The sequence below is a fragment of the Aythya fuligula genome, chromosome 2, assembly GCF_009819795.1.
Source record: "Aythya fuligula isolate bAytFul2 chromosome 2, bAytFul2.pri, whole genome shotgun sequence".
Taxonomy (NCBI): Eukaryota; Metazoa; Chordata; class Aves; order Anseriformes; family Anatidae; genus Aythya; species Aythya fuligula.
Genome location: NC_045560.1, coordinates 11,044,658 through 11,056,694, shown reverse-complemented (window position 1 = coordinate 11,056,694; position 12,037 = coordinate 11,044,658). Strand labels below are relative to the sequence as shown.

Sequence of the window (12,037 nt, the reverse complement as noted above, 5' to 3'; positions counted from 1 at the left end):
AACTCTGACTAGAAATCTAACATATGCTTTGAGGAAAAGGACAATTTCTTGCTCAGGCAAAGTTGATCAGAGTAGTCAGGCAGCTGATTTTGGTATTGTTGGCATTACAAATGAAATGCTTAGTGATTTCTTAGTGGAGAAACATGAATAAAGGATAATTAAATCCAAAATACTACTTAAACTATCACAGCTACTTTTCTTGCTGTAGGATGATTATTGTAAGAAGTATCAGAAAGACTGTGGAAAAAGTAAAAAGCTGAAAGTAATTTGGAAATAAGCAAGTTTTGAGCTTTTTTATTGCAACCATTATTAAAACCAACAAAATGAGTACCAGTTAACTGCATCAGATTCAGAGAATCTCATTGCCTTTATCTAACATTTTCTGTACTTAGTTTTTTAAACCATTTTCAGTAGCTCCAGTGTATTGTTTCACATATCAGAGGCCCATTGGAAACAGCAGAGCTAGGAGAAAAGAGCAGAGAAGGCTCTTTGGATAGTGAAGTGTTTTTTCTTTATCCATTTGGACTCTATGGAGAAAGAAATCATCTTTCAAATGAATTGCCCATTAAAAAAATAACACATAATGCAGCCATTAACATCTTGAGGCCAAAGTCCTGCTGTCTTAGCAGAGGTGTTATACTGGGGATAGCCTGAAATGGTTGACAGTCAACAACAGACCGAAAATAGCCACCCCCAAGCAGTGATGCAGCTGGCGTGTGACCACAGCCGTCTATATCTTCTTGCATCCAGAATCTCCTAGACCAGGAATTTCACAGTTACCAGGAGCGTAAAGGGAACTGAGAGTCTGCTCATAACCAAGTAACGAAATAACCAGATTGTCCTTATCACTGAAATAAATCATTGCTTGCAGAGGTAAAAGTCATCATGGTTTAAGTCCTTAGACATCAATCAACAGTATGGCTAATACTTTCAACCTTTATTGCTTTAATAAAGATAAAGAAAATTGCTTGCTTTAAAAATCTATATTACAAAATTGTGATTTAGACTGGGATATCAAGTACTGTAATAATAATATTCCCTCTATTCTGAGTATGTCTGGGGTATTTTATTCTCCACAATAAAACATTTTTGTTATTTTGTTTGGATATTTTTCCAATAAGACACCTGCTTCATTTGATGCTCAGTGTGGATCTCAAAAATTTCTAAAGACAAGGTTAGCAGAGCAGCAGAACTGTGACTATTATTTTGCAATGCAGAAAAGGTGCCTATTTACCCATATCACGTTAAGAAGTTTGCCATTTATACCAGATTTAATGTCTTCATTTTTATGTTTAGTGTAACAAATATATTGTGATCTTGAAAGAATGAATATTTGACAACATTATTTTCAGTTAAGTTTTGGCAGTCTCGCAATTGCTGTGCATGGAGATTGGTAAGCGACCACAGGTTTGGTTTTGCTGAGTTAGTGCTGTGTGGTTCTTAAAAGCATACAGAATTCAATAAGGGAATTGATTGTGGTTTGTTTGGTCTTTAAGTTTTCTTCCTGATGCAGCTTTTCTCTTATAACCTCCTTTACATTCAACACAAACATATAGTCCTTTTACAGATTTGTGGAGGGGGAGGAAGGGGATTTACTTCAGCATCATGTGGAAAGCATATATTTTTTACCAACTGATCCCTTTTTGTATGTTTTTTAAGACCTGGTGGTTTCCTTTATCCTCATAATGTGTTGCTTAACAAGATGGGACTGGCTATTCACTCATCACACTAGCTTGCAAATTTTTGTAGGTGAAAGATATTGCCCTGTAAATAGGTTGTTAGCATAGAACAATACTGATTACAAGTGATATTTAGAATATGTGGTTAATGCTGTAGAGTTGCTACTATACAACAAAATCAAAATTCCAGCAGAAAACAAAAAAAATCCACAGATATTTGCCCCACACAGGTGTTAACAATGTTTGTCATGGCTGCCAGAATGTGAGGTGATAATTTTCATTTGTGGCTGCTTTGACTCTGTGTGTGAGTGATGTCTGCAGGACATGGCTCAGCTTCAGAGGCATAGCTGCTGCACCACACACTTGCTGATACTTGCTGGGCACTGGGAATGCTCAATTTGGTTTGCCAGTGTAGGAAGAACATTGAAGGTGACTTGGCCTCACTCCAAGAGCACACTGCTAGGGCTTGTAGGTCCAGCAGCAATATCTGCGACAAGTTACAGGAGCACATAAGGAAGATTTGATCATCATTAGAAGATTTATTTCAGTAAATGCTTCAGCAATTAGAAATGTGTTGGGATATGACAGATGCAGAGGAGAAAACCTTGATTTCTTTGTATCTTGTAGAGTTATAAAACGTTTTGGAAACTAACACCAAAATAAGCAGCTTGATGGGGGGTAGGAAAATTACAATTTTTAGTAGTGACATGTAGTTGTCCAGCTTGGTTTGTTTTCCCAAATCAACTCAGGAAATTCTTTGGATACTGAACAGTTTTCATTGTTTGGGAGATAGTTTTGGACCTGAAAACTGGAAAATTCAGGACCTTATCAAAGGCATTGAGTTACCCAGGACACTTGTGTGTGTCCTGGATCTGCAGGAGCCCAGCCCCCCTCTGGAGAGTACCCTAGTGCCCAAAATGTCACTGGATATGCAAATGTCTCTCTAATGACTTACCTCTCTAAAGGGCTTACCAAGCCTTCATTTTCAAACTCAAAAATGAGTTCACACGTGACAGAGTCAGGCAGGGACAAGTACTGTGAGCATCCAGTGTCCCTGGCAAGGCAGGCAGGAGGGCAGTTGAATAGGACCAGGGAAACAAAGATGAGAAGGGCCCCAGGGTCTAGAAGCAGCAGTGCTGCTGGGGGTAGCTGCATCCAGCTGGTGCTTGCTCTCCATCGCTACAGGAGAGCAGAAAACCGTTTTCTGCTACAGTGGCATTGCTGGACAAAAGGAGATCTGTCACCGTGCAGAAACCTGGGCTGCTCCAGCCCCTGCTGCCTGAAACTGCTGCTTGAGTTTTCTACATCTGCCCTTCTGTCTTCAAGCCAACTTACTAGAAGATGGATGGCAATGTGTTTATCTGAGGAAGACCTGTGCTGAATTGTGGACAAAGGGCCATATCCTCAGCAGCCCCCAGCGGCGCAATTTCCTTTGCAGCTCACGTCCCTTCATAGCAGGTTTCCCCCATGCAAGTGTCGGCCCCATCCCGGAGTGAAAGCCTTGGATGGAGCACAGCTGGTTCCCCCACCGGGCTGCCTTCTGCCCCAGGGCAGATGTGCACAGAATTGAGGTCAAGGCAAGGTCTCCTCATCGGGATTTGCGGGAGAGATTTTAGCAATCAGCTTTTTCCCAGCAACGTCTAATCTCTCAAGTTTACAAAGGAAGAATTACACTGAATTGCAACCTAGGCAGAACCGAGGAAGGAAACACTTCAAAGATTTCCTTCTTTATAACATCCTCTGTTACTGAGGGCTTTTATCCCACAGTCATGGAGCCCTTTGTGTTTTTCAGTGACGCTGGCAGGCTGAACGGCCAAGGTGGCAAAACAAACACACAGCTCAGTTGGCCCCGTGTCGCGCCTCGTCCAGCAGCCACAGGCCTGGCCCTGGTGACTCAGGCCTTCCTGGCTCCAGCTCCTGCACTGCTGTTCCCTTCACAGCTCTGTCTTTTCTGGACTGAAGCTATATATCTAGAAGAAAAATGGTGGGCTTGCTCTTGAGCACAGCCCAGGTCTAGATCTGTGTGGGATTGACTCTGGGATCAGTGTGCGAGATGGCTGGCCTGCACACAGAGATGCTCCTCGCTGCTGGCTGAGCAGAGGCCACGGCAGCCGGGGACAGGTAGAGTCTGAGTGGGTTGAAAAGATGGAAGCGCTGAGGGATGCAGGGGAGATCCTCTGTCCCAGCTCCGTCAGAGCTCAGTGCAAACTGCCTTCCTTGTTCCAGTTTTCCATAGTTTCATACCCTTTCGCACATGCAGGTAGCTCAGTTAGTTGACACAGTTTGGTATTCCAACAGTAATTAGAACAGGAGAGGGCCTGGAAGGAAAAAGACCTCTAGAAAATATTACAGACTTATTCTGTGCAATTCAAGGTGTGTTGAAACAGAAAGGTGAGGAAGTAGTGAAATGGCCTTGTATATTCTATATTTCAGAAGATGAAGTAAAATTTTGGAAGTAAGGGAGCATCATGACAAAACGTATTTAGACAAATATTTACAACCTTACTAGAAAGTAACACATTACTCTTTGAGAGAACTTTATTTCTACATTTACTTTGATTTACATTGGCATGGAGACAGTTGTATTGTGTACCCATGTACTTCTGAAAGAACGCATCTAAGTCCTTTAATATGAATAGTGCTTCAGAGCTCAAATTTTGAAGAAAATATTGTATGCAAGATGGCATGTTTGATACACAAAAAATGAGTATGAATATGTCACAAATGCAAATTTAAGACTTTTAACAGATTTAATCTCCATAGCTCCAATAGAACTTTTCACAGCAGCCCCTTATGTCTCTCAGAAAAGGGATCAAAATCTTAATGTTCATTATAAGCATGAAAGTGTTTTGTGTAAAGATGGTTCTCCCTTGCACTCAGAACTTCTACCAGGCTTTTCATTTCCATTCTCCAAATTTCTGTATCAGTACTAATTGCTCTTCTACGTTTGTTGCCACTGAAACTTTAATGTTGGAAACTTTTAAGAAAATGAATATTTGCTTTTTTAGGGCATCCTTGTTTTTATTCCACTTGCTGGTCAAGTTTAAGTGTTGACTGTTGCAACAGGGATGCTTTTAAAGACTTTTTTCCAATAAAGGCAGGTAGTTCTACTGCAGTGTTATGAAGGTTAATTCTGCAGAAGTATTTCTGTATCCACATTGAGTTTTCAGTGGAACAGAATTGACTTGTGTTTGTTTTTAAACATCAGGACAGTTCAGCATCCAAATACTGGAGCAATTTTAAATATATTTAAAGCTTCAGAAAATATGATGTAATGATAAAATATTACCATTTTCATAAGAAGTAATTGCACTTAAGACTTTCTCAATAACAGGCAGCAGTGACCTTCCAATTTTCCTTAAGAGTTAAAAAAGAAAATCTGGCCTTCTCATTATACATTACATTTGCATCAGATTGGCACTTAAAATAATACAGCATTGCATTTTGTATCCAGAATGTGGAGGAATTTATTATAAAAACTGCTTGGTTTAGTTATAAATAGCAGTACTGCTTGTTTGGGAGCCTGAACTGCTGAACCCCATAGGTAATCTGTTGTCAGAACCTATTATCGTTTAAGTTATTGGTGGGCATGAATTAAAGATTTGTTACTGTCAGACTGAATACTGCTTCAAGACAGTAGCTGAGGGCCAGCCAAGACCAAGGTCTGTTATGCTAGGTATTATTCGAATGGAAGTAACAAGGGCTGTAAACAAAGGCTCTCGGAAAGAACTTGCACAGTCGGGATATGCTGATCTCTTAAAGGATTAATGAAAGGCACAATATGGCCAGTGATATTTTGAGGAGATGATTCTTTCTTTAAATAATATTGGTGCAAGGTCTGTATGAAGATTAGCTAAGTAAGTGCAGATGGGGGGATGAAGCAAGGGGGAACAGAGATGGTAAAAAGGAAGGATACCTGGAGGCAAGTGAAGTGAAACTGAGGGAAGGGACTGTGTGGGAGTTGGGGAGAAGTAAAAGCCAAGTTAAACTGAAGAAGGTCCAGAATTAAAAGTGCAACTCATCTTACAGGTGTGCTAAGGATCAGAAGGTCCCTGCTGCTTCAGTGTGCCCCTTTGGCTGTAGGGTGTTTTCTGTTGTTGACTTTTTTTCCTTGTCTCTCCTTCTCGGGACTGCTTTCCTTTTTTCCTTGGTGTCTTGGAGTAGGGAAAGTGCCATTATGATCCCTGCATCATACCCTCGGAGGGAAGTCCCCCTGCACAGCACAGTCTGAACTGAAAGGCAGCTTTTGCTAATAGGCTGTCTGGACTTCCTGGTATTCCAGCCACTTCTAACACCTGACTTTTGGAGTCCAGATCCAATTCACTGCAAAGCAAGAAAGCTACTTTTTTCTACCTTGAAGAAAGCTTTTTTTTTTTTTTTTTTTTTTTTTTGGCTTAAAAATGCTGCTGTCTTGAAGTTCAAAGAAAATATCTGATATATCTGATATGTATTTAAAAATATTTCTTTTAGTTGCAGCAGTGGTATCACATTTAGTTGGAAAATTCATGTATGTTTTCCTAGTATTTCTTCTACTGCTTAGGCATTCTTTCCCTTTAATAATCTTGTAAAACATGCAGAATTTTAAAATTAATTTTACAAATTTTGTGTTAATAGGAAAACTTTGGACCAGAAGTATGAAGGTTGCTTACAATATACTACATAAATTAGGCACAAAACAAGAACCAATGGTACGACCTGGAGACAGGGTGAGTAACTGAATGATTTTTATTTATTAATAATTCAGATCCCGGGTTGACAAAGAGAGAATGAGGTATTTGGGTGCCCAGGGGAAATTAATGAAGTTAAATGTTGGGGGTGGAGGAAAGTCTGCCTTTTAGTCAGAAAAGGGCTGATCACTCAGACAGATGTTTTGAATTGCACATTAAATAATCTGAGCTAGTATTCGCTGAATAGCAACTTCAAGTTGTGGCAACATCAGCAATAAACGTTCCCATGGAAAGTGATTTTTGGACATAGAACAGCGGTCTGTTTAGCAAAAACTTGCTTATAGAGCCTGGAGGTGTCGTGTGGGTAAAACGTACTTACTAATGACTTTGTAGTTGTTGAGATGGTAGAAAAAAAAGAGGAGCATTGTGGAGGACAAACACAAACAAGCTAAGTATATTCTGGCAGCCAGTTAAATAAATAAATTACGCTGACTGGTAATGTGGAGAGTATTTCCATTCCTTGTTCTTCAATCTGATTCAGCTACTGCCAGAGGCTGGATCTAGGTGAATGTATAACATCCACAGAGGGCAAGGGTTACAGAGCTAGTCTGCTGCCTTCATGCTACCCCTTTTCTCTGCCAGAGTGTGTATCCAAATTTCCACAGGTCCCATTCCAGGTTGGTTCTAAGTCATGGAATGGAGGTGCCTGAACAAATCTGTCAGAAATGCACATTTTAGTCATAACCTTGTGATTAGAGGTTTGAATGTGAAATTAAGGATTCCTCTTCCAGTTTGAGAGCAATTCTCAAACTGCTGGTTTACTTGGTCCTTTTGTGCCATATGTGAAAAATGTGTTGATATGCACTACACTTTTCTTATGTCTTCAAAAATGAGAGCATGCAGTAAAGGTTCAGAGAAGAAAAAAAATGAATTAAAAAAAAAAAAAAAGAAACCTGACGGTCCTTTCTGTGCTTCATTTGGAAATAAATCATAAAGCATTTAACTAAAAGATCTCTAGATCCTTAATCTAAATTGCTTCCTACAGTGGTATTCAGCCATCTGAAGAATCTCTTTTGCTTGATTTACAAGTGTGTATCTAAGCAACAGCAGAAGCAGCAAGTTGTTCAAGTGTGTGCATCAAGAGAATCCACCCAGAAGGCTCTAAATGGAATAAAGTTCAGATACAGGCAGTGTGTGTGTGCCTCTCTCTCCCTGTTGTCTGCTAACTGCCCATCTTTGCATTAATTTACTGCAGCAACCGCTGACATCTCCTAACGTTAGGAAAAGATTTGTGGATAATTCAGTCAGAAAGCTGGAAGTTTAGCTAGTGCAGGACACATACATAACAAATTGCAGTCCTTCTAAAATAAGTCCACCTAGATTACAGCGAAACAAATGTTTATGGCTGAGTGCTGAAAGCGTATGCTTGTGCTGTAAAAACATCTTGCTTAGCATCTCTGTAACAGAAACACGATCATTTAAAGCTGCTTCTTGTGGAAGATGAGGTGTTACTGTACTGATGTTCTAGGCTGTTATTCTGGCTGTTATCCCCCTGTCGTAATAATATAAAAGCTTTCTGACCTCTCTGAAAATGACTTTTTATTCTAAATAATGTATTTTGTGTGACAACAGTTAAAGGTACTTTTGAAATGCTAAATGAAATACATTTGTGCATATTTGTGATCTTTTCCAAATCGGAGGGTAATTGTTTACTTACGTTAATATGATATACAACTCGGAAGGGGCTTTCCCCCTTTAAAAGCATATTCTATCAATGCAATCTTTATTTTTCATGACTCATATGACATCACTCTTTAGTTTCTTTGTCCGAGACAAAAGAATAAGTGATTGTGCCTGTATGTGAGTCCCTGGTTCTGATACAATTATAGCTCACGAAGAACCACATTTGGCTACTATAGTATCTTCAGAAATTTAACCTCATGTCATCCCAGACAGCTGCCTGTAAATTAAGCTTGCCCTCTAATATATCTACCAGATAAATAGATTCTCATCAATGCGCTGTATATTTCATTTGCCTTCAGCCTTATCCCTTTTTGCTGTTACACACGCTATCTGTTTATTTGGTATGGGTCTGTTAGTGATTAATGTCTTTTGAAGGGGAAGTTAATGCTTCATCCCCACTGGACTTCAGTGAGAGTTTTTCACCTCAGTCAGCTCCTTTGAAAAGATTCCCAGCTAAACCTTCACTGTGTGTATGTAAACAAAGAGCAACACAAAAAATAACAATCCTCAAAGTACCTTTTGGGATCTTTCAACATCTTTCAGATCTGTGCTGGGCTCAGCAAACTGCTATCCCTGCAGTGTACCTAGCAAAAACCCTTTCATTCCATTTCCCTTGTGGATATTTATGGTATGTGTACAGAAAATATATACACTAAACTGCACAGCCATCTTGTGCAGTTGTATTGTTTCTTGTGCTAGGATACAGATATGATATCAGTATCTTTTCTATGAAGTTCCTAAAGTTTTAAGCCTTCATCTTAAAAAACAGATATTTTTGAGCCTTTGGACAAAGTTAGATTTCTTCTAGTTTGAAGAAATCAATTTAATTTGTAGAAAGGAACCATCTTTGAAGCCATATGAAATCACTGAAAACACTTTTAATCTCCAGTTACTGAATCCTGGCAAGTGTGTAAAACACGATGGTTTTGCTCCAAGAGATTGAAACTTGTAAGTCCTATGGTTGTCAAATCAGTCAAAACTGAAGACTTAATATGTACTTTCAGCAAACTTTAAGGTGCTGAACACTGATCCTGTGTGCAAACCCAACGGAGTTAAGTTAGAAGTCACGTGGAACACCTCTTGCATGCCACTTCTGTCAGCCCCGGGAGGTATAGTTACCAGCTCCATTGCAGCTGCTTAAGACATGAGTTGAGAAAATGCATCTGAGTGAATGAAAATAAAAATATAGACAGGATCCATCCCTTGAGGTCTCTAACCACTAATTGATGGCAAGGAGAGCTGTGGGCTCTCTAGGTTGCTGGATCCTCAGTTAGATCATGCAATCTCATTCATCCTTCTGTTTTGTCCCTGGATGATCTAAAGAGATTGCAGCACCCATAGGTGTAAGCTGCCCAGTTCGGCACATCTGGGGATGAAAGGCACCTCATGAGCATACAGGTGATTTTCTATAATGTCTTATCTTTTCTTGACATTCTTTAATCTAAATAATTCCCTAGCCCGAAAGCTGTGAAGTGTAGCAAGTCCAGACTTAGAATTAAATCGAATTGAATTGAATAGAAATAGAATAGTTCAGTTGGAGGGGACCTACAAAGATCATTTGTCCAACTGACTGACCACTTCAGGGCTAACCAAAGTTAAAGCATATTAATGAGAGCAAACACCTCTTGAACACTGACAGGCTTGGGGCATCAACCACCCCTCCAGGAAGCCCGTTCCAGTGTTGGACCACTCTCTTGGCAAATATTTTTTTCCCAGTGTTCAGTCTGAACCTCTCCTGGTGCAGGTTTGTGCTGTTCCCACACATCCTGTCATCGTTTCCCAGGGAGAAGAAACCGGCACCTCCCTTTCTGCTTCCCCTCTTCAGGAAATTGTAGAGAGCAATGAGGTTGCTTTAGCCTCCTTTTCTCCAAACTAGACAAAGCAAATGTCCCAGACCTCTCCTCATAGCACATGCCTTAACACATAATTGCTAATGATTGACATAATGACACAGTAAGGCTGCGTAATCTGACCTGGTCACAGATCCACTTTGTTTTCAGTAACATCAAGCAAATACTAAATTAAAATGTAAAATTCTATTAGTTCCATTTGTTTGGTTCTTTAATATCTGCAAAGCAATCAGTAAGTTGAAAATCAGATGAAAGGTATTGTCAATGTGGGAAACAATGCAGCATGAAAATATTTAACTACAACCTAAGTGAAAATGTTCACAAAAGGAACGTGTATCAGAATAAATTCCTTCTGATTCCTCATTCATCTTTCTTTAGGTATTTGAGTAATTATTGTAGAAATGTTTCTGTAATCACCTTTCTCCCAAAAGAAGCATAGAAACTCCAGCTATTGTTAGTTGAAACCTGTAATAAAACATGCATTTCAGAAAATCTTTAACGTATGTCTCTGTTTCAGGTAACACTCGTGTTCCCTAACAATGATCCTGCTGCTTTCATGGTGGCATTTTATGGCTGCCTGCTTGCAGAAGTTGTCCCCGTCCCTATTGAAGTGCCACTTACAAGAAAGGTAGGGAACAGAATTTCTTCTCTATACTGCCTTTTAAAACTTATGTCAGAATGAATCACAACTGAACCTAACTTCTGAGTACATTTGTGGTTAACTAGCTCTGAATCTACAGATACAAAGATAGTGCTGTGTGGTGAGTTATATATAGTTCCTTCTTTTCTGTGACGGCAAATCTCAAGATGTGCTTGCAGTTTCAGCAAATACAGGTCTGCCTGGGAAAGGAGAGGAAAATTTTGCAAGAGAACAGCCTTGCCAGCCCAAGATGGATTATCTTCATAGCCTCTCAAAGCATTCTGATGTTGGCCGTTGACAAAGAATCATTGGCAGCAACTGCTGATTTTCCACCTGTCCCTGCAACCAAAGCTATGTTATAATGCCACTACTGCTTTGTGTGCTACTTCAAAGCAGTTAGGGAAATGCCTTCTCCTGTGTTTATGTGTGCAGTTGTATCCTGAAGCTTCCATCGCCACTGTCATCTCTGCTAAGGCTGGACATTGAGCAAAACCAGTTTGTGAATTCTTGCCGCAGAGCATACGTTCATAGCTGAAAATGATCATGGCTAATCAAAAACATGTCACATGCAGTGTTGGTTCAGATTCCACCACTGGTTTCTGGGAAAATCTTAGTAGACAGGTATAGCAGTTTCAGGTTGAGGAGATACTTGGGGACAGTGAGGGGAGGGGGCTCAGTGGTACTGGAGAGCCACAGCTGGGAAGGTTGCACTGATGCTGCTGAACATGCATTTTTTCTGAGGATGCATACCTTTGAGGCTTTAAATATAATGAAACATATTTATCCATTCCAAGCTCTTTTTGTCATATCCCCTTCATTTTAGCATGGCTGGCAGCAATGCTTACTCTAAGGTTCTCCCAAATGTCCCGTTATATAATTCCTTTGTTATTAGCTAGCACTAATAATGCTTTACTTCAAGTATTTGGTCTGGAATTGTCCACACAACATGTGTTCTTTAATCCACTGTGGGGAATAAGTTCATGCTAGTTTGTTTGTTAAGTGTTGTATTAGAGATCACTGAGGAGTGGACTTGACTCTGGAATGAGTGTCAGGATTTTAGTAGAAGTGTACTGCGTTTGCATCAGGCTATCACCATGCTTTCACATGTGAGTGCAGTACCTTGAGGTAGTTTGAAGTAGTTGCATGAAGTGATGCATTATTTCTGCTTTAAGTGTGTCAACAAAATAAGGCAAATAGACTATATACATTGTAAGATCATACATACATCATCACATAGTTAACTTGACTTTCATTTTACAAAAAAGAAGCAACGTGACCTTCAGGGATAAAAAAAAAAATATCTGTTATGTCTTCCCCCGTTGCTTATTGTCCAAGGTTTAATTGCATGTTAAAGTGTATGGATAGGTATAAATCAGATTTATTTTAGAACATCTGATACCATATCCATCCAGTAAGCTATAAAATCCAGCTGTCCAAGTAAATACCCTATATCAGGTT

General features: G+C 39.7%; 1 protein-coding gene across 5 annotated transcripts in view; it reads left to right on the top strand.

Moving 5' to 3' along the window:
- DIP2C (disco interacting protein 2 homolog C) overlaps positions 1 to 12,037 on the top strand; it is a 307,964-nt gene that overhangs the window by 208,212 nt on the left and 87,715 nt on the right. For all 5 annotated transcript variants that reach the window (XM_032181494.1, XM_032181493.1, XM_032181496.1 and 2 more), the window contains 2 exons: positions 6,294 to 6,385; positions 10,457 to 10,567. In XM_032181494.1, the coding sequence (XP_032037385.1) occupies positions 6,294 to 6,385; positions 10,457 to 10,567 (203 nt within the window). The remainder of the gene's footprint in view (positions 1 to 6,293; positions 6,386 to 10,456; positions 10,568 to 12,037) is intronic.